Here is a 27072-nt window from a genome sequence, read left to right on the forward strand (position 1 = left end):
CGCTCTGGCTCCCCGTCCTGGGTCCCCGCGCTGCGCTCCGTGTGGTCACCCCTCACCAGGGTGATAATTACTGCAGACGTGGCTGAAAGGGAACAAATTGCTGTGCGCTTGTAATTACAAATTGCGTTTCTGACACTCCGGGGGTTTCCAAACCTTGATATCCGTGCTGTTTACACATACATTACAGTCGTTTATGGAAATTACCAGCGAGACCAGAGCTGTCCTGTGGATCGTGCTTCCTAAGAGATGCTCACTGTGCCTTTGCTCTGGGAGTCCCCCGGGGACCCGGGCTAGGCCTCGAGCCTCTACTCCTCTGTCGTGGGCTCAGGTTCTCTCTGCAGCCCGAGACTTTTCACACATGGACCCCCAGGCTGGAATCCCGGCTCTGCGCCGACCAGCTCGGGGGCCACCAGCCACGAAGCCCTCCGTGTCCTGGCTTCCTTACCTGGACTAAGTAACGGGACTCGATAATCGGCTCAGAGACAGTGGCGTCCAGCAGCAGGCCCTTGCCTCGGTGCCCAAGGTGCTCCCTGGGGCCTGTTCTCTGTTCAGGATGCGGGAGGGAGGAGGGGACCACGGCCCTGGAACCCCGCCTCCCATCCCTCTCGCAACCATGCAGCCCTCCCCAGCCTGCAGTGGCCGTGACCTCATCTCGGCGTTATTTCTTGCTGCAGAGAGTATGTTCTCAGATCCCTGGGTTTCTGTTAGTGTGGGACACAGGCCACAGGTGGGCATGAAACGATTCCAGGTGAGCCACGGATGCTACATTTGGTGACCTGGAACTGTCAGATGTACCCCAACCCCGAGAAAGCTGTTCCCCTCCAGGCTCTTTCAGACCCTCCGATTAGGTTACAGATTACCCATTACACCAGCCTCAGTGCTATGTCTCTTTCATGCCTCTTTATCACTCCAAAAAGGCTTAACTATAGGTCCTTCTTTTATAGGAAGTAATATATTTTATAGGAACTAGTATATAAAAAAGGCTGCAAGATAGACAGTGAGCACCCCGCCCCAGCCCCCTAGAGGTAACCAGCATCCAGAGATACGTCTATCAGACATATGTGTGTATGTGTCTCTGTGTGTGTTTTCCCCTTCCTTGTAATATATCTTGTATCTCATTTCATATCAGAATATAGCAAGCATCCTTCTGTTTTATAGCTGCCGTCTGTAACATGCATTTTCTATATTTTAATCTCTGTTTTAAACAAAGACAGAGTGAGCCTCAAGCACAGGCCTTCTGCTGGTAACAAGCTCTGAGCAGGGTTTTATAACAGTGTTTGGTTTGGGTGATTTACTTTTATGACAAAATTCAATGTATGCTCGGCATGAATGACTTTTTACTGATGGAGCAGATATAATGTATGCTGATATACAGAATACTATTAAGTAATTGGCACACAGGTGCCGTGTGGTCTCTTGGAAAACTAACCTGGGGATAAATCCAGGCCACTTCTGCTGGCTCCCTGCCCCTCCAGCACCCTCCTATAAAATGAAGCCCCTGCCCTATCCTCCAGCCTCATTCCTCACAGTCCACCCATCCCCACACTTCACACCCCCATATAGGCTGTTCCTGTACCTGGAGTGCCCTGCAGTGAGTTCCCATTCATGCTGCAGATCCCAACCCAGGCTCCACCTTCTCCAGGAAGCCCTCCCTGATGGCCATCCCTCCGCCCGCGGTTGTTCCTGCCCCTGTGCCAGGTCAATCGAATGATTGCACTGATCACCCACTTTAGTTCCCTGGAGCAGTGCGGGGATCCTCAGACTTCTGCAGACGTCAGAATCAGTGTAGGGCGAGAATGCTCATCTCTCGGAATTCCCCACTGGGACTGCGGCTCCTGCTGTTGCTGGGACCACACTCTTGAGTCTCTCACTGGTGGAGGGCAAGTCGCAGGCTGAGTGTCAGCGTCCCTGGGTCCTCAGCTCAGCGCCATCGTTAGTAGGCTGTGTGTCTTTGCACAAATTACTTACCTTCTCTGGGCTTTGGGGCCTCCATGAGAAACTGAGATGTGAGCCCGCCTTGTCGAGCGAGTATCGAGATCGTGTGAACACGTGTGTGGAAACTGGGCTGGTGCCAACCAGTGTTGGCAGGGCCTTACTTCCCAAGGGCAGGGCCCACGTCTGTTGTGTCTTGGATCCTCTGCGACGCCCAGCCTGTGCCTGGCGGGCACTCACTGACCACATTCAGGAATGCACCTGTGCCCAGTTTATTATTATTTATCAGTTTATTCAGCTAGTGAATCAGACATCGCACCTCCCGTATGCCCGCTGACTCCAAGTCCACGGAGCCGGGTCAAGCTGGATGAAGTCTTCCTCCCGCTGGGACCAGTGAAAGTGCAAGTCGCTCAGTTGTGTCCAGCTCTTTGCGACCCCACCGACTATACAGTCCATGGAATTCTCCAGGCCAGAATACTGCAGTGGGTGGCCGGTCCCTTCTCCAGGGGACCGTCCCAACTCAGGGATCGAACCCAGGTCTCCCACACTGCAGGCAGATTCTTTACCAGCTGAGCCACCAGGGAAGCCCAAGGACCAGGGAAGGAGGTGGTTAAATCAGTAACATAAAGCAGATTGCAGAGGAGAATGTTTAACCCGCTTAAGAGAAGCTGTCATTTTAGGAGCACTTAGTGGCGTCCGTTTGCAAACCAGGCATCAGAGCACTTGCTGTTGTAATAAATGAACGCATCTATTCATTAAAGCAGAGGGCTGCTGGGGCTTACTTGGCTGGCCCTTGGTGGCCGCGTGGATGCATCAGACAGGAATCCGTGCTGCTAGCAGAGTGGTCCATGCAGGGCAAAGCATCGTCACCCCCTCTCTACCTGCCTGGTGCAGGTGGCCCCCAGTGAAGCGCAGCTACTGGGAGAGAAACCCACATACATCAAGAATGGTCGTTCCCTTTGCCCCGGGGGGGGGTTCCTCTTTTTAGAGACGCTTTAGCTCACAGGTTCCTTAAGTACTGGGCACCCTGGTCATGAGAATCAGTTTTTGTAAAGATCAGTTTCGTGTGAAGAGGGGCATTGGCTCAGATCAAATAGGACCGGATGGGGAGCAGGGAGGGGGCTGGCCTCGTGGCTGGCCCTGAACCAGACTGAACCTGGTTCAACACGGTCCTTTAGCTCATCACAGATTTATTGAGCACCTACTATCCACCAGGCACCTTCCGGATGCTGGGGACACCCTGGTGACGCATCATTCCTGTGGAGGAGGGACAGTAAACCAGGGAGCAAGTAGCTGAGCCAGATAACCAGGCGGAGATGGACTTTAAGGGGGATTAGACCAGATGGGGGGCTTCCCGAGTGGCTCAGCCATAAGGAGTCTGCCTGCTAATGCAGGAGTCACAGGTGCTCGGGGTTCGATCCCTGGGTCAGGAAGATCCCCTGGAGGAGGGCATGGCAACCCGCTCCAGTAGTCTTGTCTGGAGAATCCCATGGACAGAGGAGCCTGGCGAGCTACAGTCCAGAGGGTTATAAAGAGGCGGACACGACTGAAGTGACTTAGCACGCACGCACACAGACAGGATGGGGAGAATGAGGCAGTGCTTTGTCTGGGGATGGCCTGGGCTGTTCTCAGGTAAAGAGTGGGCTCAGGCCAGTCCTGGACAGACCGGAGCCAGTTTCCTAGAGCTTGTCCCCAGGGGAGGGGGACAGTGCAAGTGTCATGGGTCACACCCCCGGCTCCCGAGGATCTGGCGTCCTTGTACCACCAGCCAGGAGGAGAGGGCTGAGCATGACGGGCTGTGGTGGGGACTGGTGATCATGTCCTGGGGCTGGCGGGGCACCTGGCGGGGAGAGGGTGGCGAGCGGTGTCATTCTGGCGCTGAGAGGATTAGGGAAGAGCCTGTCACTGGTGAAGGCAGTTCAGTTTCTTTCTTCTAATTTTCTTCCTGATATTGTTAGGCCCCTTGAATCTGCAAGAAATCCGGCAAATGGCCATTTCCCATCCACTTGAACAGACTCCTAACTCAAGTGGCCGCAGCACCTGGTAGCCATAGGCCTTTTGCCCATGGACCCTGTCTCCAGGGCTTCAGGACAAGCAGTCCTTATCACCTGGCTGGACTCAGCAGAGGGACGGGGAAGGGAGTGTCCAGAAACTGGCCCAGGAGCGGCCAGCCTGGGGAGGGATGCAGTGAGTGTGTTCTCATCTGTGGCCGCCACCCCTATCTTCCTTTACTTCTGCAACAAACCAACATCTGCTGTGCCAGGGGGGTGGTGGGGGAGGCAAGCGCTCTGGGGACCAGGCTCGGAGGGCTTCTTGGAGGAAGTGATCGCTGCTGGCTGTTTTGCCCACTTTGTCAGTCACCCAGCATCACTGGGCATCACTTGGTCGCTCCGTGGAGCGACCCTTTCCTGGTGTGGGGTTTCCTTTTCCTTGCCTCTGGGTCCCAAGCGTGTGGTTCTGTTGTCCGTAGCCCTCCTCGGGGAGCTTTCCTAGGCCCTTACAGGATTATTCATCCATTTGTCACCTGCTGGAATAATAACAACTGCATCCAGCGTTTATTGTTCATTTAAGCGCTCCTAATACCTCCAACCATGACGGTTCCCTCCCTCTGGGGCTTCCTTTGCCAGAGCACTGGGAAGGAGGAGCTAAGGAAAAGATGCCGAGTTCTTGGCTGCACCGTGCACTGACCTGGGGACTCAGGTTCCTCATCTGAACAATGGGCAGCAGCACCCGGTCACCGTGGCTCCTTCTGGCTCTCAAGTCCTAGAGTGTGCTCACATTAAGGCCGCTTTCATCTCACCATCGTGGTCTGGTCTTGGCCAACCCAAGTCCCAGTGAGTTTTTTGTGGTTGGACTTAAAATTCCTCTGGCGTGGTGACAGGTGTCTGAAACCAGGCCAGTTATGTGCAGCAATGGCCACATCTGAGCCCCATCACCAGGAAAATGATGGAGAGCCATTTAAGGCTTGCAAGCCATAATCAGTCTCTTTCAACTTTGTTATGGCACAAAAGTATCCATGGACAGTACAGAATTAAGTGAATGTGACTGTGTTCCAATTAAACTTTATTTAAAAAAGCAGACAAGGGGCCAGAGTTGCCTCCCAGGCCTAAATTTGCCTTTGATTTATTCACCTGAGCACCTCGGTGTTCCAGGCCCATAGTAGGCACAGGGGATGCTATAGAGAAGGACGCAGGCCAAGCTCTGGGCTGTGATGGGAGAGAAGGGGAAGGGGAACAGGACAGCATGTAAGGGGAGTTTCTGACTTTGATGGCGGGCAAGTCTGGGGGAGTTTCTGGGGGAAGTCGTATCAAAAGCTGAAACCCAAATCCTAGCTGTGAGCCAGCACCATGGAGGGTGTTGCTGGAGGGGTGACGAGGGCTGGAGATTGGAAGTAGACCAGGCATCGCAGGAGGAGGCCTGTGGGAGAGGGACTGTGAAGGTCAACCTTTGGGGGCGTAGCTGCCGCAGGTCTAGTCAAAGGAGAGCAGGAGGAAGATGGGGAGGGGGCACTGTCAGAATTACAGGGAGGGGGGTGAAGTCAGGTTGTGGGTGGGCGTATGAAATGGGCCAACGCAAGCAGATCAGGACTGAAGCTCAGGATGATACAGTGAAACATAACATTTTCATTCCTTTCTTGCATCTTACAGCCTTGTAGATGGGCTCCTACTCACCCCTCAAGACCCCAGCCTAAGTATCCCTTCATCTTTGGAGCCTCTTGTGGGGCAGAATTGCAAGCTACTTTCTCCAGACTATCATAACATCATACACAGGGCAGTGTCTTCCCAACTGTACCTCAAAGCACAGGCATGGAGTAAGCACTAATGTGTGTTTGCTAAATTAAACGAAAGGGCAAGGTGAATTAATTAGCCAGGGGAGAGGTGGATGATGAGCCTCCCTTTACAGTTGAGGAAACAGAGGCTCAGAAGCCTAAACACTTTGCCCAGACGGCACGTGTAAGATTTCTTGCCCGGTCTGGTCATTTCCACTCAGCAGAAAAATTGGCTTTCTCCACCTCTCCAGGCTGGAACTTTTCTCACTCGCCTCACGATTCCTTGAATTATTAATCTATGAGGCAGTTGACAGAGAGCAGAAGCAAAAGGCACACTCTGCAGGAAGAGAAAACAAGAGAATGAAGAGGCGTCTGGTTTCCTGGGACTCCATCCTCTGTAGTCCAAATGCTAACAGGGAAATTCAATGCCCTTTCTCTAAATCCCAGCCGGAACTCTGTCGCCAAGACTGTCCTGACAGTCGGCGAGGCCCTGGGCCTGGAGAAGCGCCTGGAATTCTTGGAGAATCCGGGTTGTGAGCGTGTCTGGAGCGCTTCACAGCTGAGGGGAACTCTCTTGGCCCCATTTATTACAGCCTATTTTTAGAGGGCAGGTCAGCCTCCGGTGGGAGGTCTCCACCCGCGCCCCCAACCAGACTATTTCAACCCTACCAACTGTGTCCCCGCCCATCTCCCCACCCCCAACCAGGCTGCTGGGGAAGGTCTTCTTCCAGAGCCCTGGGTGGCGGGGTTCCTGTCAGTCTTGATCCCAGCCTTGCTAGTGGTGGTCGGGTGATATACCTCTCTGTGGTTTTGATCACATTTCCCTAATGATTAGTGATGCTGAGCCTCTTTTCATGTGCTTATTGGCCATTCAGATATCTTCTCTGGAGAGATACGTGCTTGGATCCTTTGCCCATTTTCAACAATTCTTATTTATTCATTTGGCTGCCCTGGGTCCTCATGGCTGATGCGTGGGCTTTCTCTGGTTGGGGTGCTCGGGGATGCCTCTCCGTTGTGGTGTGCACGCTTCTCATTGAGGCAGCGTCTCTTGTTGCAGAGCACAGGCTCTCTGCACACAGGCTCAGTGGTTGCAGCTTGCAGGCTTTAGAGCACAGGCTCAGGAGCTGTGGTGGATGGGTGTGGTTGCCATGAGGCATGTGAAATCTTCCCGGACCCCAGGGATTGAACCTGTGTCTCCTGTATTGGCAGGCAGATTCTTAGCCACTGCACCACCAGGGAAGTCCCCTTTGCCCATTTGTTAATTGGGTTACTTGCCATTTTATTGTTGAGTTGTAAGCATCCTTTATCTAATATGGATTGTTGTTGGTGTTGTTCAGTCGCTAAGTTGTGTCCAACTCTTTGTGACCCCGTGGACTGCAGCCCATCAGGCTCCTCTGTCCTCCACTATCTCCCTGAGTTTGTTCAAATTTATTGAACAAATGAATTCATTGTTCATTGAGTCAGTGACACTATCTAACCATCTCATCCTCTGCCGCCCTCTTTGCCTTCTGCCTTCAATGTTTCCCAGCATCAGGATCTTTTCCAATGAGTCAGCTCTTCCGTTAGGTGGCCAAATTATTGAAGCTTCAGCCTCAGCATCAGTCCTTCCGATGAATATTCAGGGTTCATTTCCTTTATGATTGACCGGTTTGATCTCCTTATAGTCCAAGGGACTCTCAAGAGTCTTCTCCAGCACTACAGTTGGAAAGCATAATTCTTGAGCACTCAGCCTTCTTTATGGCCCAACTCTCACATCTATACATGACTACTGGAAAAACCATAGCTCTGACTATATGGACCTTTGTCAGCAAAGTGATGTCTCTGCTTTTTAATATGCTGTCTAGGTTCGTCATAGCTTTTCTTCCAAGAAGCAAGTGTCTTTTAACTTCATGGCTGCAGTCACAGCCTGCAGTAATTTTGAAGCCCAAGAAAATAGAATCTGTCACTGCTTCTACTTTTCCCCCTTCTATTTGCCATGAAGTGATGGGATTGGATGCCATGATGTTAGTTTTTTGAATGTTGAGTTTCAAGCCAGCTTTTTCACATACTAGACCTTATTAGATGCATAATTTGAAAACAGTTTCTCCCATTCTGTCTTCATTTATTTTTAATGTATCAAAGAAGACATCAGAAGTGAAGAGGAGGGGTGTGGAGGTGGGCTGTGCATTCCTGCCCAGCCTCTTGCCTGGGAGCCCTGTGGTACTAAACTGGTCCTGGGGCCTGCCCCTTGCCCAGCTGCAGGCTGAGCCAGCCCAGTCCTCCTCCTTCACTGTTCCCCACCCACCCCAGGTCCCCATCTGGGAATAACACTCCTCACTGGCCCCCCTGCAAATGAAAGATTTGAAAGGGCACGTGAAGAAGCCCCTGCATGCGTGGCTTCCCACAGCTTCCGCCCCCTGCAGACCTGCCAGCTGCCTGGCCCTCCAGGAGGTGGACCTGAGGGTGGGGCAGCCCGGGAGAGGTGGGGTTCTGATCCTGTCTGTCTGCTTGAGGTGTCTCCCAACTACATCTGAGCATTCCAAAAGTGCGGGTGCCACACACTGTGCCTGCCTTCAAGGTGCCCAAGGACAGAGAATACATAAATGTGCCAACTGAGAACAACATGCCATGATTGCTCATCGAAGGGAGAGCCATGAGAGGGAGGGAAAGCCTTTTCATTAACCCAGTTAAACTGAGCCTCAGTTTCCCCCTTTGATAAGCGGGACCAGTAGTAACTGCATCACAGTGTTGTACTGAGGACCAAATATCAGTAAAAGCCTCTAAAATTCTAGTCAGTATCACTTTAAGCTTGCCTGGGGGTCTGGACGTTGTTCTGTGGGTGGAGGAGGACAGAGGGTCTGGAGGGCTTAGGGAGAAAGAAGCTGCTTCTATCATATCCTCACCAGAAAGCCCCCCAAAGGGGGTCCTCAGGCTCAGGGGGGGACCCACTCCTCTGTCTCTTTAGAGCCCAGAGTTACGCCATCTGGGAAAGAGCGAGCCCCGTTTTATAAACCGAGGCCACAGTCAGGATTGGCAGGGCTTGGCGCCGTTAGCAGAGTAGTCTACAGTTGGCTGGTTTGGGGATTTTGTATCTGTTGTGCTCACACGCTCGGGAGGGACATATGTCTGCTAGGGGGCTCCGTCTTGGAACCAGTGAGTAGTCCTCTCAGGGGAGGGCCCAAGGCTAGGGCGGGGGATGCTGCCGCGGGCGAATCCCGCCCCTGAGCAGGCCCCGCCCCCGGCGCGCGGGTCCCGCCCATCTCCATGCGGCCTCGCCCCTCCTCCCGAGGCCCCGCCCCCTGAGAGCGGGCCCCGCCCCCGGCCCGGCCCCCCGCGGCCCCTCCCGCGCCCGGACCACATTCCTCTGGCCCGGCCTAGCGTTGCCCCTGGCGGGCGGCGGCGGGGCGGGCTCTGCCGGCCTGGGGCTCGGACTTGGAGCCGGGAGCGGCGGGGACCTGCGGGCACTGGGCCGGGCGACCCGAGCTGGTCGCGTGGCGGGCAGGCCGGGCGCGGGCGGTCGGGTGTCGGCCCGGGTCCCGCGCGCCCGGCCCCGCCAGCTCCCGCCGCGGCCGCCATGTGGTGCCTGCACTGCAACTCGGAGCGGACGCAGTCCCTGCTGGAGCTGGAGCTTGACAGCGGGTGAGGACCTGGCCGGGAGGGTGTGAGCGGGCATGCGGGGCCCCGGGGGCCCGGGAACGCTGGGCGGGGTGAGCTCGCGCGCCCCCGTGACTGTCGGACGGGAGCCCGCGCGGGCGAGTGCCGTAGGGGACCGCTGGGAATGGGTGTCCGGTGCTGGCGGGGGGAGCGCGGCCAGCGGGCGTCTGTGCCGCGCCTGGCTGCAGGCCTGTTGCTGCCGGACCGGGGCCTGTGTCGGGCGGACCCCGGGGGAGAGCGCGCGGGGCTGCGCAGGTGCGCCGGGGCGGTCGGGCCGGGGCACCTGGGCGTGCGCTGGGGCGGCTGGAGCCCAGAGGTGGGGTTCTGCGTGGCCGTGACTGAGCCACGGGGTTGGGGGTGTCGGTCGACGTGTGTCTGGTGTGGTCAGGGATGGAGTCAGAGGGGATGAGTGTGTGTCCCAGAGACCATCCCTGATCTGCTCCTAGGGCCTGTGGCTGGGTGGCTGGCTAAGCATCCGCGGGCCTGTGTTTACGGAGAGAGGGGGAGAGTGTGTATATGTGCTGGGAATATTGATTTCCTCGCTCTGCCCGCCAGCACAGCTGCCCCCCAAGCTGTCTGCAGGCCCCTCGAGGAGCAGGGCTGGGGGGCCGAGGGGATTTGTTGACAAACGGTCCTGGCTTGTGTCAGGCCTCCTGGGAGGGGGGACCCACCTGCAGCCGTCTGATCTCTGAGTTCAGAAATTCTGCAGCTCGTGTCTGGCAGTTGCACTGAGAATGCACATATGTTCCCTTCCGCCCCCTGCGCCCCCCACCCCAGTCCCTGGGCTGGAGGCTCCACGTGGGGTTGTAGGGGTGCGGTTCCCAAGGACCCACCGCTCCTTGCGTCTGGGGCGGAGGCCAGGCCAGCTGCAGCTGCAGGGCCAGCTGTCTGGAGTCGGCAGCAGTCCGAGAAGGCGGGGGCAGGGGGGGGTCCGTGATATTCACATCCTACACGTGCCGCTGCCGCACACAGCTGTCCACCCCGCACTCATTTGCATTCCTCTCCTTGCTGTCCCACATCCCCGTATCGCAGGGCAGCACGCTGGGGCTGAGCCTCCTGTGGTCAGCATCACGGCTCCGTGGTTTGTTGAGTGCCCAATGCGTACAAGCCCTGCTCTGGGTCATTGAGCACAGCTCGGAGCCACTGTCCTTGTGGGACCACAGGCCAGTGGACATAGCCATGAGCACAGCTCAGAGTCATTGTCCTGAGGGGTCTGCCTGTCCGTGAGGACTTGTTCAGTGTTACCCTTCCTGCTGGGATGTCCAGGCCACCTCTTCTGAATGTTTCCCGGTCCTGCATCCCTTCTCACTGGAAGGCCCTCCACGCAGCCAGTCTGAATCTTCCAGCTGCAGGGAGGCCCACTGGGGCCCATTTGTGGTCAGAGCTGGTGATGAGCAGCTGCTCCTCGGGCCTCTGCACAGGTGGGGCCCATTTGCTGCTGAGTGCCCGGGGGGAGGGTGGGAGAGGGTCAGCTCTGCCCTGGCCTGGGGAGGCTTAGCCAGCTTGCCCCCGACTCAGAGTCCTTCCCGGTGGCCCAGAGGGGACCCAGCAGGCTCCAGAGGCCTCGGGACACCTCCAGTGTGTAACAGGTCCAAGACCACCCGTCCTGGAATGGCTGTCCCCCCCCCCCCCCGCCCTGGCCAGCAGCACGCCAGGAACCTGTCCTGGGTGCTCCGTGGCCTAAGCCTCTCCCGCCCTCCCTTTCTACATGGACACAGTGAGGAAGGTGGGGACCGGGGTCCTGACCAGAGTCTTCCAGGGCGAGCCCAGAGTAAAAACCCACGTGTTCTGATGGCGGCCTGCACAGGGTCCCTGCCCGCCCCGCCACTGTCCTCGGGCCTTCGCTCAGGGAAGTCGGACTCTGAGCTGGTTGTGCTAATATTTACACAGCTTTGGTTCAGAAACACGGACAGGACTGCTGGCTGCACAGTCAAATGGTGTGAGGGCTAGACAAATAGGGCTTTCTCGAGGAGTCTGGACTGGGCCTGGGAGCTCCGGGTACATGTGTGTGCGGGTCTTACCTGGCTGGGCTCTATGGAACGTGGAATCACAGTTTGCCCGGCGAATCCGTGAGTCCAGGGCAGCTCAGGGCATCAGGAAAGAGGGGCTCAGGGAGGCAGACAGACTTGATTGCAAATCCCAGCTCAGCTCTGTGAGGTCATGCAAGTTTCCATACCCCGTGAGCCTCAGTTTCCCCGGCCATGACAGGAGATGGTGCCGCTGCTTCATGGAGGGGCCCGAGGCCCTCCCAGTGGGTCTGGGAGCCCTCGCTGGGCTGGCCACCCTGGCCTCTGTCAGAGGCACGGTCACCCGGGTCAGCGCTCGGCTCTTCCCACCACCCGGGACCTGCTGAGTTCTCTTCCTTCCTCTTTTGTAAATTTCCTCTGCATTGTGATGACGTGTGGAAAATCCGCCTGGTAATAAACCCAGAGGCAGGGCGACCGCACAGGGGTCACGGGCTTGGAGGTGGCCCGGGTCCCCTGGACTATGCATGTGTGTCTGTGCAGAGGCTGTTGAGTGGGCTTGGTCGTTGGTCCTCAAAAGCAAACGGTAATGAGTTTAAAGGTCGTTATGGCTCTTGAAGAATTAATTGGTCTGGCCTTAGAGTATCTGGCTGTTCCCACTGCGTGAGGGGAAGCCGGCAGTGATCATGGAGGGGGACGTGGCCTGGTGCCTTCCGGCTGCCGTGGCTGCTCCTGAGTTGAGCATGTGTCCCCCAAGCCCGGAGCCAAACCTTGTGCACGGCGCTGGGCACATGCCGGGCATGGCCGTCCTCCACGCACAAGGCACCAGTGGATGCACGCACTTCCAGGCCCTGAGGGGGCTTGTTCTCTGGAGAGACATGTGCAGCCTCAGGGGCGGCCACGACGCATTTCCTGTGTTCCTTTATTCACTCACCAAACCCTTACCAAGACCTGCCTCTTCCTGGCCCCAGGCTCGGCGTAGGGGAGCAGATAACACTCGTGTGAAGCCGTGTGGCCCAGCGCCCAGACCTCCAGGTCGCACAGAACCTGACTCTTCCCAGCCGCGTGGCTTCAGATGTATCGCCTCCCCTGTCTGAGCCTTGATTTTCTTACCCGTGAGATGGGGCCCCGGATACCTTGTGGGGCCTGTGCTGCTTGGCCTGGTGGCTGTAGATGCCTGGTCCACGCCCAGCGGTGGCAGCCCTCTGTCCCATCGCCACGCGCTCCCCTCTGCTTGCTTTCTTGCTGGGGTCTGGGGTGAAGGCTGGTTTCTGGAGTCTGCACTGGGGGCTGAAACCACCTAGTTGCTCTCTCTGTTGTTGCTCAGTTGCTCAGTCGTGTCTGACTCTTTGCAACTCCATGGACTGCAGCACGCCAGGCTTCCCTGTCCCTCACTACCTCCCGGAGTTTGCTCAAACTCACGTCCATTGAGTCAGTGATGCTGTCTAACTATCTCATCCCCTGTCGCCTGCTTCTCCTCCTGCCTTCAATCTTTCCCAGCATCAAGGTCTTTTCCACTGAGTCGGCTTTTCTCATCAAGTGGCCGAAGTATTGGAGCTTCAGCGTCAGTCCTTCCAGTGAATATTCAGGGTTGATTTCCTTTACAATTGACTGGTTTGATCTTGTTGCAGTCCAAGGGACTCTAGAGAGTCTTCTCCAGCACCACAATTTGAAAGCATCAATTCCTTGGTGCTCATCCTTCTTTACAGTCCAACTCTCACATCTGTACATGACTACTGGAGAAAACCACAGCTCTGACTATATGGACCTTTGTGGGCAAAGTGATGTCTCTGCTTTTTAATACACTGTGTAGGTTGGATAGCTTTCCTTTCAAGGAGCAAGCGTCTTTTAATTTAATGGCTGCAGTCACCTTCTGCCATGATTTTGGAGCCCAAGGAAATGAAATCTGTCATTGCTTCCACCTCTCCCCCTTCTGTTTGCCATGAAGTGATGACTCTAATCGCTTTTAACGCCTTCTTCGTACTTGCCCGGAGCGTCTCTGCTCCTTGATGGAAAGGGCTGTTCTTTCCATTTTATTTCCTTGGTTTGCAGCTTCTTGACCTGGAGATAGTTCATTGTGAACTTCAGGCCCAGGTGTGGAGCCACAGCCAGGGTCCCCTCCCTCCATGTATAGATGGGGAAGCTATGACGGCCTTGCTTTTTCCTCTTTGTTCAAAGGTTGTTATAATAATAAAAACAACAGCAACGGTTGCCGTTTTGGTGAACTCAGTGAAGTACTTAGTTCTCAAAGCAGTTTTTGAGAGTTAGGGGAGGGTTATATGACTTGTCCAGGTCACCAGCCAGTGAGTCCAGCAGCTGAGATGTGATCTCCGACTGCCTGACCCTGATGTCTGCACTCATTACAGCCAGGCTGTGCCTCCTCCGGGACTCAGTAATCTTAAACAAAACAAGTCACATCACAAACGGAACCTTTCGTGTGTTCCCCGTAGCACAGAACAGGGGTCTAAAAACCTCTGCTGTGGGGATTCCCAAGGCTTTCCTGAACTTGCCAGCTGGCTGGCAGGCGGGTAACAAACTCTGTCCATCCTCCTGGTGTCTTGCCGGACACCGCAGACCCCAGAGCTGCTTCCCAGACACTCTAGCTGGATGCCAGACAGATGAGGCCCCCTGCTCCCTACGACTTGCTGCACTCTGCGGGTAGCACGCTTGCCCCAGGCCAGTCTTGGTGTGCCGTGGGGTCTCGGGGACAAAGGCCGACTGTCCCCTGACGTGCCTAGGGATCGGTGTAAACACAGCCGGCCTCCGGGTGGTGAGGAAGCCCAGGGCCACAGCCTTCGACGTCACTGGGGGACACACGTGTGTGTGGGCTGCTGAGTTCCATCCCGTGGGAGGAGACAAGGACCAGTAAGAAAGCTGGAAACTTTGAAAAAGCCCCAGCGGAGAGCCTCCTGGTTCGGGTTCCCCAGGCAGCATGGGTGTCTGTCTGCATGCTGACGTGAGCACTTCCTTCTGGTGCCAGTCCCTGTCTCTAGCTGGGAGGCTTGGTGGTGTGAGAACTGGATGCATTTGTCCGAGGGAAACCTTGAAAACAGTGCCTCATCATACTAGTAAGAGCGCAGTACATGTGAGCTACAGCCGCTGCAGGGCTGTTCTTGATCCTGACCATTTCAGAGAAGGGCACCTCCCCAGGAGCCCGGGCATCAGGCATCATGTCACATCCCCTTTCTGGGCCTGGGCATCCCCCTCTGTGGATGAAGAGCCGTGGGACCCGGGGGTCATTTGTTGAGGGAGGGGGTTGGGGCCAGCAGCTAGGAGGCGGATGCTGTAGACGCTGTGTGATCGGGGGCACGTTCCTTAGCCTTGCTCTGCCTCAGTTCCCCCATTTGACGGGAGGCACTCCTTAGAGAAGTCAGTCCACACAGAGTGCTTCAACACTGCTGAAACACGTGGTGGATGGTAGCCTCGAGCTCTTTGCAGAGCCAGGGGCCCCAGGATGCTGTTCCTATCCGGGAGCGGGTGGCCACTCCTTTTGGCGGCGGGCCGACCCAGGGCTGCTCGTGGTGTGTGGTGGCATTGACCGGGGGCCCCGACGGAAGCCTGGTGAGGAGGGACCCGGCCGTGGGCTTTGGCGTGTGTGCTCATAGTCCCGCTCGCAGCTGAGGACTGCACCGCCCACGCAGGCTAGACCGTGTTGTGTCCAGGGCCTCGGCAGAGCTAGGGTGAAGTCAGCCACGGGATGGGGAAGCGGCCCCTCGAGGCTGGGCACACCCCCACTGGTGCCCAGGACTTGCAGGCAGGAAGGGGACTCGCACCTGGCTCTGGTGGGTCTGGAATTGACACAGGTTTGATCCACGCTTGAAACCGGCTACAGGATAAAAAGGACAGTACCTGACGTTTGGGTGACCTTTGAACCTTGCACACACCTGGCCTCTCTGACCCTCTAAGAGCCTTGTGAAGTGGCTGGTATTAGACCCATTTTACAGATGAGGAGACTGAGGTGAGAAAAATGAAAATCACGTAGTCCCGGCTTTGCACTGCGTAGATCTGGTCTTCTGGTTAAAGTGTATCTTCCTCCCTCCCTGACATGGTTGGGGGAGACGGGGCTGGAGCTCTCTGCAGTGGGGAGGGGGGCAGACGCAGGAAGCGCGGGTGGGCGAGGAGTAGACAGTGTGGGACCCGCCCCCCGGGGCTCAGATGCCGCCCAGCCGCCACGCGTCCACTTTGCAGAGCGGATGCGGCGCCCTGGAAGCTCTGGCCAGTGGCCTTGTGTCTCAGAGGCGTGTTTGCCATGAGGTCACCTAGGGGTGAGAGGAGTCCTCCAGATCCCCCGGGCCGTAGGAGTGGGGGCGCTGGGCGGTGCTGGGCTGGTAGCCTGCGATCAGGAAAGGCCACCTGCTCCCAGGTTCTTAGTACCTGCTCTGACTTCGCAGTGTAGAGCCTGGTCCAGCCCGGGACTGTCCCGTGCGGGTGGGCGGCGCAGAGGGGAGGAAGTGACTGGGAAGTGCTTTTTCCCTGTGCTGTGCGCCCGCCCGGGGCAGGCTCAGCTGGGCAGACCCGGGCTCTCTGTTCCCTCTGGCCCTCAGCTTTCTCAGAGTCATAAATTAAATGTGCTGGCCTTGTTACTTTTTTTTTCCTCCACTCAGTAAAAATGGCCAAATGGCCCAGGAAGTTAGATGACAGGCCTCGATGTGGACAGCAGATTCCTAGCACTATTTTAAACTCTTCACCATGGAAACCCCCCAAGCGTATGCAAAGGGCGGGATGGCCCCCACGGGCGCTTTTTCTTCCTTGCCCTAAATTAGGCAAATCGCAGTTGTGGGGATGTTAACTGGAGGGCCTGTTGTGTGGTTGGCCTCACCTCTGGTGGTGGAGCTGTTGTGTTGCCCAGGTGGGTCCCTCCAGCGGCCCAGCCTGGGGACCCAGAATCCCCAGCCAGCGTCTTGCCTTGGGGCCCGAGTGAGGTCCACCCCACGGGGCAGAGCAGGCCCTCCAATCAGGCCTTAGGCAGGACTGGGCTCTCTGCTCCCTGTCCCCGCGGGGCCTGCCTGCTGCCTCTCACCCCCCTGCGCCCCGTCTCCCCCCAGTCACACGGGCCCCTCCTCTCGCCTGCCCCCAGGTGGCCTGATCCACGGCCTCCAAGCACACTTCTGTCTGGCGTGGGAGACAGGGCTCCCCGCCCGGGTGCTGCCTGGGCGGCCCCTGTCCCTTCTGTCTGTCTGTCCTGCAGTTCCTGCCCTGGCTCCTGAGTCCGTCCCCCTCCCCACACTGCCCACCCCAGAGGCGGGAGTCAGCCCGGACCGCCCCCCCCATACACATGACCCCCCTCCCGGCACGGTGTCTCAGCCTGGCATGCAGCAGGTGGCTCTGGCTCTTCCAAACGGGTTCTTGTCCCTGCCCCCGCGTCTGGCACGGGGCTGGGCATACACAGGGCGCCTAACCAAATGCAGTCAGAGAGCCACCTGGGCAGCGCCCCACTCTGCTCCTGAGGTCGTGGGTCCCATGCTCGGATGCCTGTTTCTGAGCAGAGGCTTGAGAGGGCCTCGGGGTGTTGCCATCTGACCCTCACGGCGGCCTTGTGAACTGGACGGCACCCTCATCTTATGGCCGAGAGGCTGAGGCACAGAGGGGCCTAGTCGCCTGCCTCAGGGCACACAGCTCCTGCCTGCCAGGCACCAAACGGGGCAGGGCTCTGTGCCTGTTTCTGAGCAGAGGCTTGAGAGGGCCTCGGGGTGTTGCCATCTGACCCTCACGGCGGCCTTGTGAACTGGACGGCACCCTCATCTTATGGCCGAGAGGCTGAGGCACAGAGGGGCCTAGCCGCCTGCCTCAGGGCACACAGCTCCTGCCTGCCAGGCACCAGACGGGGCAGGGCTCTGTGCTGTTGTGCTGGTGGTCGAGAGGCAGCATCCTTCCCCTCACCAGGCCCTCACCGCGGGGGCCCCGGGGGCTGCATGTTGTTGAGGAGGACCCGTCGCCACGCCTCAGATTCAGGTCCTGAGAGGCAAGCGGGAGGGGGTCAGGGTCAGACAAGGCAGGCAGGCCACCCCCCACCCCCAGGAAGAGACAGTGGAGGCGGGGGCGTCAAGCACCGTGACCAGCGGCCCAGTGCTCGGTCAGCCCCCCTCCCCACCTCGCTCAGTCACATCCCCTCGGTGCCTCAGTTTTTCCATCAAGTAAATGGGCAGGTGAGAGAGCCCCTGCCTCAGCCTCCCGCTGAGGTGAGCCCCTCCTCACCTCCAGCTCTGAGCGGGAGCCCTCGCTGACCGCTGGCCCCCAGAAGATGACAGGGTGTCTGCGCGGTCCCGTCCTGGGGGGCGTCGGAGGGGAGGCAGGTATACAGGAACCCTGAGCATCGTGCTTGCCTCTGCTGAGATCCCAAGACTGCCCTCCAGGGTGACAGACGTGCGCCTCCCGGGTCAGCGGGATCCTGAGGCCTCTTGCGGGCGATGCCGCCTCCGCTGTGGGCATCCAGTGTCCCAGGAGGGTTGTGGACAGCTCCAGAGGCCAGAGCACATGGGGGACAGGGCCCTGTGGGAGGGGGTGTGGGCGCTGGCCCCCAGGAGTTGGGACCGTGACAGAGATTTTAAGTCGGCAAGGACCTGGAAGATTTGCAGGTTTACAGTGCTTTGTGGCAGTGGGGGGCTGGTCAGGCAGCTTGTGGGCCCCGTCTGGGTGGGACGGCACTGCTGGGCCAACAATGTCCCGGGCCCCGAGCAGGCCCCGCGCCCAGTCCCAGCCGACAGGGTGGGCCGCCGGCAGGAGGCCTGTGTGACGGGCCCCTTCTCCACTCGCCTGCTCTCCCGAAGCCTGTCTCCTGAGCTGGTGCCTCCTCCCTGCCCTGTCGGGCGTCCCTGGGGCCCGGCCCAGCCCTGTCTGCTGGAGCCTGCCACAGAGAGCTGCTTTCTTTAAGTCCCTTTTGCGCGTATGGAAATAACTAGAGGCCTCTGTATTTAATTTGGCTCAGCCCGGAAGATTTTTGGCCATGAGTGTATGTGTGTGTGTATTTGGAAAAATCTTTCCAAGTGTGCCCTGGCGTTGGAAGCCCGAGTCCTCCTGATGCAAACAGTCAGAACCAACAAGAGCCGCCCTGGCTTCGCTGGGGGGCGAGGGTCTTGGCAGAGGGCGGGCGGGAAGCAGTGGACAGGGAGGGGCGATGCCGTCTGCCCTTGAGACGCGGAGAGGGGAGCGGAGGTCCCAGCGCTCAGGTGAGCCGAGGGCGGGCTGAAAGGACGGGGCTCTGTGCAGTGACACCGGGGGGCCTGGCTCCCCGCACGTGCTGAGGCTGGTCCTGGCCTGGACACCACGTGTCCACGTCTCTCTCTGGCCTCGACAGAACCTCACAGACTGTCCACCGAGCCCTCGTCTCCCGTGTGCAGAGGCGAAAGAGCGTCCCGCGCTCACCTGGGCGTGTGCAGTTGGCACAGCGGGTCCTCAGGCGGTCCCCACGTGCCTGCTGGGTGGTGGCAGGACTGATGTCCGTTGCTTCGAGGAGGCCATGGAGGCCCAGAGCGGGGAGGCCACCTGCCCAGGGTCGCTTCCTGAGATGAAGAGCAGCATTCCCCACACGGACGGGTGAAGGGGGCTGTCATGGGTGGGCGCACCCCAGGGGGTCACCTGGGCGTCCGGGTTCGGATGGACGCTTTTTAGGACTTCCCTCATAGCTCAGTCGGTAAAGAATCAGCCTGCAGTGCAGGAGACCCGGGTTCGATTCCTGGGTCGAGAAGATCCCCTGGAGAAGGGAATGGCAACCCACTCCAGTATCCTTGCCTGGAGAATCCCACAGACAGAGGAACCTGCAGTCCATGGGGTCGCAAGAGTCAGACACGACTGAGTGACTAAACCACCACTGTCTGGGTGAAATGGAGGAGGGAGCACGTCTGGTGAGTGGAAGCTCGGTGCCCACGACCACCACGGGATCGTGGTCATCATCCGTGTGATGGCGCCACTTTGGGGGGACCTTCAAAAATCCAACTGTCGGAGGGCACAGCAGAGTGGAAGGCAGGGCCTCTCGGAGCTGTGGGAATTCCGGGGCCCTGCCCCGGGGACTTGGTGTTCTAAGTCAGGCTCCCTGAGGACGGCAGGTCCCGGGGCTGCAGGCCTGACTTCTGCTCTCTGAGTCAGTTGCCAGTGCTGGTCCTTGGCAAGCCTGTCAAGCAGACACGACAGGCGGGAGGGTGGTGTAGGGCTCAGAGCCCCTGGGTCTGGACGGGCTGCAGGGAGCAGCAGAGAGCAGAGCCCCTGTGGGCGTGGCCGACTCCACGCGGGAACCTGCGCCCACGTGGCCTGACCGTCGGGGGCCCGTCTGGAGCTCTGTGCTGAGACCCCGTGAGCTCCCTCGTGGGGACCCCCATCCTCCCGAGAGCTCTGCCTTCTCATTGGCCCACGAGAGGAGCCGCCGGGTGGACGCCAGGCCTCCGGGGCCGAGGCCAGGGTCCCAGATGGCTGGGCCCCACCCTCGCCTTGGTCCTAGCCCAGATGGCGCTGGCGAGGATAAAGAAGGGCTTTCTCACAGCCCATCTCTGCGCTTGGCCACAGGGCTAGCGTTTAAGGCCTGGTTCTCCCGTGATGCAGGCCTGGCCCCAGGCCTGCTGCTCAGCCCCCCAGTGTGTGGGGAGAGATCCCCAGGCCAAGTGGGACCTCCCGGGACTGAGGGTGATGCCGTGTGTGCAGCACTGCGCCAGCCCCCACCCAGAGCCCTGGGGCTCCCCCGCCAGCTGGAGTTCGGCCGCCTGAACGTGCATGTCTGCCACCCGTGGAGGGAGTCAGCTCCCACCTCCTGTCGGGGCCCCCGTGAGTGCCGGCCCGCAGGCCTCCCAGGGCCTGGCAGAGGGTGTCCCCGAGGCGGCCTACGCATGGCCCCTGTCGCTTTGTGACTCGAGGCCTGGAGGGCAGTGTTCTGGGTTCGGAACACGCGTCTGTCCCTCCGAGAAACGTGCCAGCCCCACAGCTGTTTGGGGTGGCGGCGGGGTGAGCGCAGACGCGGACCAGAGCAGCGGGCCCCGTGGTGGCCGCTGGGACCCAGGGGAGCCAGCCTGCCGGCCGGGCCCTGTGTCCCTGCTCGCTTGTGAACAAGGAGGGGTGAGCCTGGCTGCAGGCAAGGATGGTGAGGTGGCCTGGGTGCCATGCCAGGCAGTGGGGGAGGGGCGCCCAAGGATCCTAGAGTCCAGGCATTTGGGGTCCGAGGCCCTGCTCCGGGAGGGAGGTGGGGTGTGTCAGGCCCACCTCCTGACCCCCAGCGTCCTGTGGGCCTCATCCTTCGTGTCTCAACGTGTGCTGAGTGGATGGACGGGTTCATCGAGCCCCGCAGTCACAGGCGGCATTGCTCGTGTAGCATGGCCAGTCACTCGTGCAGGGAGGGCTCTCTGAGCTCCCCAAGCCCTGTCCCCAGCCTCAGGGGACTGAGCCGGGGGTGTGCCCCCTCCCTTGCCACCGGAGCCAGCTTTCTGAGGCGGAGTCGCGACAGAACAAGTCTTCAGACTCCCAGCCCGCAATGAAGAGCTGGGGGCAGCGGTGGAGGTGCGGGGAGACGGCACAGTAGCCGCAGGACCCCCTTCCCCGCCCCTCCTGCCAGGGTGACCCTCACGGCCCATGCTGGCCACACTCCGAACCCCGGGGCCGCACCGGACCCGACTGCAGCCTCTCGGGGCTGACCTCTGACCTCTGACCCTCTGGCTGTCCGGGCTATTTTGATGGGAGTGACTCAACGCGGAGCCGCAGGGAGGTCCAGCCCGGCTCCAGCAGGCAGGCAGACAGACGTTCTTTATGTTCGGAGCAAGGCCCTGTGCCAGAGACGCTGGAGACGCCCCCTTCCCGGGGGCCGGAAGGGTGACTTGGAAACAGGCTGGCAGGCCAGGGCGAGGGCCTGGAGGCCCAGCGGACGCGTGTTCCTTCCCTCTGGCCGTGCGCTGGAAAGAACAGGCCTGTCTGAGGAAGGGCGCGGCCCTGGCCCCCTGGAGGGGTTCCCGGCCATGTGCAGGGCTCCTCGCCCTGGCGCCCTGTCCCCTGATCCGCGGTGGCAAAGCTGAGGCTCAGGTGGGGGGCCGGACCCCCCATGCAGACTCTCACCAGCTCACGTTGGGACTCCATGGGGTGGTGAATGCCCTGCAGGCCCCTGGGACCCGGGGCGGTGCCCCACAGCGCGGGCATCCCAACATTGCACTTCTTCCGGTGGGCTCAAAGCCTGTCTCGCCAGCAGCAGCTGACAGACTGGGAGATGCTGGATGCTGGTGTAGGAAGCGGCACTCTAAAAATAGCCTCCCGCTCAGAGGAGTCCATTGTTCCAAGCCCTGTATTTTTATACGTGTACGAAAGCCACTCCTGGAGGCCTCTGTGCCTGTAATTAGAGCCGGTGCTGCGGCCCAGGAGGCAGAGCGGGGCTGGACCTCATCTCCAGCAGGACAGGCCTCGGGGCAGTGGGGGTCACGGCCGCAGTCCTTGCCCCGGAGGGGATGGGGCAGTCAGGCCAGTGAGCTGTGCCCACGTGGCATGGAAGGCAGTGGCTAGATGGCTGGGGGGGCCCTTCCCCGGCCCTCAGCCCCACTCTCCTCAGAGCCCCGTGCCCCCTCCTCCCCCGACCCCACCAGCCAGCGTCCCCCTCCCACCAGCACCCCCCAGCCCCACAGAGTGTCTTCCAGGACCCGAGGACAGGCATCAACATCCCCCTGTTCTGGCCTGTCACTGGCCCACGGTCCAGCCGCTTTCCCCATCCCCCGTCACAGCCGGCTCAGGCCTCTTGTCACCAAGGGCTGCTGAGGGTTGCTGCAAGGAAGGATGGAGGTGCCTTTCCAGGACACCACTGCCGTCCCCCCGCCACCACCACCCCAGCTGAAACCGGGACCCTCCCCCGGCCTTGCCCCAGCGCTGGGGTCCAGCGCCCCCTCCCCATCGAGCCTTGCGGGGTCCCGAACCCTCGGGTTCCTGCAGCCCCAGGCGTGACCCACCGGCCTTGTGCCCATGGTGGACCCCGCCTCCACTGCTCAGCCTTGAGAAACGGGGGTCCTGAGCGGAGAAGAGCCCTCCGTCACTGCCCAGGGTCCCTCCTGGTGTCCAGACAGAGGGTGCCTGCCTTCTAGGGAGCTTCCCGCCTCTGGCGCTGGGGCCTGGGCTCTGCTCCCCAAGCCTGCAGTGCCCAGCACGTCACCATTACTGTTCCTGATGCCAGCTATCGATGTAGTGTCCCCCGTGTCTCCGGCCCTGACCTGGCTGTGTCACAGAGCTGGCTTCAGTGAACATTCACGGACTGGAGTGGCCAGCCTGGGGCAGAGGGGTGGTTGGGGGGCTCCTGGGGAGGTCAGATCTTCCAGCGGGCTCCTGTGTTTCATGTCTACATCGTGGTCCCTGTGCAGCCCGCTGCCCACATCCGTGGTTTGGTAAATAAGACTTTCCGGGTCCTGAGAAAATCTCTAGAGAGGATAGAACTGGTGAGCTCCTTAAATCACTCTCCTCTTTAAACACTTCGTCTGTTTATTACTTTCGGCCGTCCTGGGTCTCGATTGTGACGCCCGGCTTCGCGTAGCATTGGCTGTTCTTGCGGATCATGGGCTGTTGCAGCAGGACCCTGTCCGGGCCCAGGTTTGGAGGCCAAGCACTCGCTGTGCGCACAGCCCTGGGGCAGTGAGGACCATTTGCTGGTGTGAAACTGGGCTCAGGTCAGGGGGCGGCACGCCTCCGGGGCACTTGGACCGTGCCTGGGGCTCTGCGCCCTTGGCATCTGTGAAGCAGGCCCAGCCCCGGTGGCCGCGGGACAGGCAGGCGGCTGTCCACCCAGGGCTGGTGGCCACTACTCAGCTTAGCGATGGATGCCACCCGGGAATATGTTCTCTGCTCATTTTATCAAAGAGAAGCCAGAAATCGGGATGAACGAATGTTCCTGGTGCCTAGTTCTAACGTAAGAAGGAAGAGGAGTTAAAAAAAAAAAAAAGAAGGAAGAGGAAGACGGTGAGCACCGCTCTGTGTAGACCAAACAGAGCCACGTGGGCTGGACTCAGCGGGGTGGGTATCCAGAGGCGGGACTGGAGGGCAGCAGGCAGGGAGGGGGCTGGCCGGGCCTGTTTCCTCTGCGTCCGACGGGAGGTGCCAGGCTGGGTCATTGGGATTCCAGACGGCCCCCAGGTCACAACTGGCCAAGACTCCTTTAGAAGTCCAGTCTCTGGGGCCACGGTGCTGGCTGACCCTTTGAATTCCGGGGATCTCCTGACAGGCAGGAATTGGCTGCCGAATCTCCCGGGGGAGTCTGGGGACCAGCCCGGGTTGGGGGCCACATGTCCGAGACCCTCTGCAGGTACCTCAAGTCTGCCCACTGGGCACCCTGGGAGGGGGTGGCTGTGCCCGGCCAGAGGGTCCTTGTCCTTCTTGAGCCTGAAAGTTATGGTGGGGAGGTAGAAAAGCTGCCGGCTTGCCTTTAAAAGCCCTGTTTCTAGACAGTTCTGAGTCGTGTTTGTGTGGGTTTTCTGCATAGAGGTAAGTTCAGGCGGGTTCCAGTCTCTGTGGCTCCAAAACCCCACTGTCCCCAGGCCCAGGGCCAAGGCCGTCTCCCATAAGTCAGTGTACACCCGGCCCGGGTCCCACTGCACAGACCTGGGGCCCGTGTGGCAGACAGCACAGCCCTCGGGAGTCTGGGCCCTTCTAACACGGCTCGGAGCGGCTGGGAGTGTGCGTGCCTCTGGGTGCCAGACGCTGTTGTGGGGCCCAGACCTCGTGGCACAGACATTCCCGTAGACGGCGGCATGGTGCTGCAGAGCTGCACCCAGGAGGGTGGGGGAGGGCTGGGGCTCCCTGAGACTCGAGTGGCCTTGGAGCAGAGACCTGGAGGAGGCAAGGGGGAGAGCCAGGTGGCCGTGTGGGAAGACCCCAGCAGAGCAGAAGCACATGCAAAGGCCCTGGGGTGAGAGAGCCTTCCGGGCCACGGAGCCCCGGGAGGGGCAGCAGACCAGGCGCCCAGTCCAAGTTGTGTCTCGATGGGTCCCAGCTGCTGAATGGGGTGGGGGGGGCGGTGAGGTGGTGGGGGGGAGGGGTCAGAGGAGCCGACTGGGAGGCTGTGGCCAGAACCCAGCGACGAGGCAGGGGCTGCACAGGCCGGGCCAGCCCCGACGCGGAGGGGTGGGGTGGGCAGGCTGAGTGGTCCGATGCTGGCTCTTTTGAGGGTGGCAGAGCCTGCTCTGCTGACGGATGACGCGTGGAGTGTGAGCAAGCTGGTTGCCAAGAGCGGCCATCAGGTTATTGACTTGAGCAGCTGGAAGGACGGAGTCGCTGTCGGCTGAGACGGGGCGGCTGGTGGGGGTGAGGGGCCTGCGTTCCAGGAGTCCACCGGCCAGCACAGAGGGCATGCCCAGGGCCGGGCACAGGTTCATTCAGCTCCTCTATAATCACGGTGTATCCCCACTAAAGCAGACTGGGGACCTGGGTGAAAGCCAGACCCTCCCACCCTCCACCAAGCCCTCAGGGCAGCCTCGACTGTCCAGAAAGCTCATCCCCTCCCTCAGCTTTAAGACAGTGCTCCTCACTGACCGAGCAGAAATCATGTTGGGTGTTCAGGTGGCTGTTTGGACAGCTGCAGCTCCAGCCTCCCCCAGTCCCTCAGCAGTGCCTGGAGGCCCCTGAGCTCTCACCGGAGGCCCTCGCTGCCTCTGTGTCCACATATCCTGAGGTCCTTCTACCCGACCTGCCCACTAGGGAAGGTACCCAGTGTCTCCCTGAGAACAGGAGGTCTGCAGCTCCCCCTCCCCGGGACCCATTAGTTCCTTCGGTGGCCAGCCAGCCGTCCATCCTAAGGACCACTTACCAGCTGCAGTCCCAGGTGTGATGCTTTAGGCCTCCCTGGAGGCGGGTGTGGATGACCGGTGCAGGAGCAGCCTCCCAGGAAGCCCGCTCCACCCCCTCCTTGCTGGCACACCAGCTCTGTGTCCCTTTACACACTCACCTCTCCCTTCAGATCCAGCCCTCTGTGTCCTTGTCCGCTGGTGCTCGGGGCCAGGCCAGCCCTTGGGGAGGGTGGCTGCCTCCAGGCCTGGCACGTCTCACAGAGTCGAAAGCCTGGGAGGGTGATCTGCGCTTGAATCCTGGCTGTGGTCCGAGCTCTGCAACGTTGGGCCCACCCCGAACCCTGAGTCTCCCTTCTCCCATCAGCAGAGGGAGGGGGAGCCAGGCCTTCTCAATGGGGTCACGGCAGGGATTATATATGCGGACTTAGCCTGTGTTGTGGCAAGCTGGCTGACTGTATATGGGGCATGACCCACCACAAGCCAGCTCTGTCCCTGAAGACTGGTTTTCCAGGCCCTGCGGGAATGCCTGCACTCCCCAAGGCAGCCCCCCACCCCACCAGGCGCTGAGCTGCTGACACTTTGCCTCCTGAAGCCACGCTACCTTCACCCCATCTCTGCTCCCGTGGTCCCTCGATGGGGGACACGGCCACCAGTCCCTTCCCACCCTCCCTCTCCTTCAGACCCTGCCCTGGTCTGTGTGCATCTGTCGCCCAGAAGCTAGCGCAGAGCAGGACCCGTCCCCTCCCCGTCCCAAGCGATAGACCTCTGCTAATGTGACCACAGAGCCGCAGGAGCCCCGGCGGGGGTGGGGAGGGAGGGCTTATGAAGACTGCTGTTGACTCTGGCTTGAACCTCTCTTTCTGGGAATCAGAAACCCTGAACAGAGCATGGCAGAGGCGTGAGGGAGCGTGTATGTCTGGGAGGCTGTGTTGCTCCGGCCTGGGCACTCTGCCGGGAGTCTGGAGGTGGCTCTGGCGTGGATGTCTGACCACAGGCAGGCCTGCAGATGGCTCTTCCTCTGCATGGGGCTGGCCCACTCAGAAGACAGTGGCTTTTCCAGATGATGTGACCACCGCTGGCGCCATGCATCCCAGGCTGGCTTATGTCATGACTACACACAACCCCCCAGAGAAGGCAATGGTACCCCACTCCAGTACTCTTGCCTGGAAAATCCCATGGACGGAGGAGCCTGGTAGGCTACAGTCCATGGGGTCGCTAGGAGTCGGACATGACTGAGCGACTTCACTTTCACTTTTCCCTTTCATGGACTGGAGAAGGAAATGGCAACCCACTCCAGTATTCTTGCCTGGAGAATCCCGGGGACGGCGGAGCCTGGTGGGCTGCCGTCTATGGGGTCGCACAGAGTCGGACACGACTGAAGCGACTTAGCAGCAGCAGTAGCACACACGACCCCAGGATGCCAGGCCCTGGACCCCCGCCCTGCCCCCAGGGGCACACACTTCCTCTCTGCTGCCAGCTGGCAGGTGCACCCAACAGGAGTCTAGTCCCCGGCACCCACGACCCGGCGATTCAGCTTCAGCACCCCACGCTCCTCATCTGCGGAATGGACACTGGCCCAGCGTGCCCTGGTCCCAGGGGTGGCGGGTGGGTTACAGGCCATGTAGGTTAATCACCCAACACGGCACCCATATACCCCAAGGGTTGACAGGGAGAGTTGCTCTGTGTGTGTGTGTGAGCAAGCTGTTCAAGCACAGGGGGTGTGAGTGTGGGCTCTGATCTCACTTGTGAGCTGTGTGTCCTCGGGGTGGGCCAGCCTCTCTGTGCCCGTGAAGTGTGTCGGTGGTCGCGGGGACTAAACAGCCCTGACTCTGTAGACGCTGTTATTTCTGTCGTCAGCATCATCGGTGCTGGGGGTGAGCAGAGGGTCCCTGCTTCTGCCCACAGCCTCCTAGGACTGGCATCTTTCTTAAGAAAAGTCATTCATGACCTCAGAGGCCATAGTTAGAGATGTCCATGTGGCCGAGGGCCCCCTGCCTGACTCACTCATCAGCTGGAGTGGGGATGTGGCATCTTGGCCTTGGAGCCCGGGTCC

The 27072-nt window shown here is 59.7% G+C and overlaps 1 protein-coding gene across 17 annotated transcripts in view; it reads left to right on the plus strand.

Annotated features, from left to right (window-relative positions):
* Nucleotides 1–27072, plus strand: part of IQSEC1 (IQ motif and Sec7 domain ArfGEF 1) — a 297962-nt gene that overhangs the window by 235115 nt on the left and 35775 nt on the right. Inside the window, exon 1 of one of the 17 annotated variants that reach the window (XM_081526499.1) lies at nt 9053–9319. The exons of 14 other annotated variants lie outside the window; for them this stretch is intronic. In XM_081526499.1, the coding sequence (XP_081382625.1) occupies nt 9255–9319 (65 nt within the window). In that variant the 5' untranslated portion in view covers nt 9053–9254. Of the gene's footprint in view, nt 1–9052; nt 9320–9450; nt 9590–27072 lie in introns of those variants that run through there. 2 more of the 17 variants (XM_081526492.1, XM_081526497.1) reach the window with 2 other exon arrangements.

The sequence above is a fragment of the Giraffa tippelskirchi genome, chromosome 9, assembly GCF_054371585.1.
Source record: "Giraffa tippelskirchi isolate mGirTip1 chromosome 9, T2T-mGirTip1v1.2.pri, whole genome shotgun sequence".
NCBI classification, from domain to species: domain Eukaryota; kingdom Metazoa; phylum Chordata; class Mammalia; order Artiodactyla; family Giraffidae; genus Giraffa; species Giraffa tippelskirchi.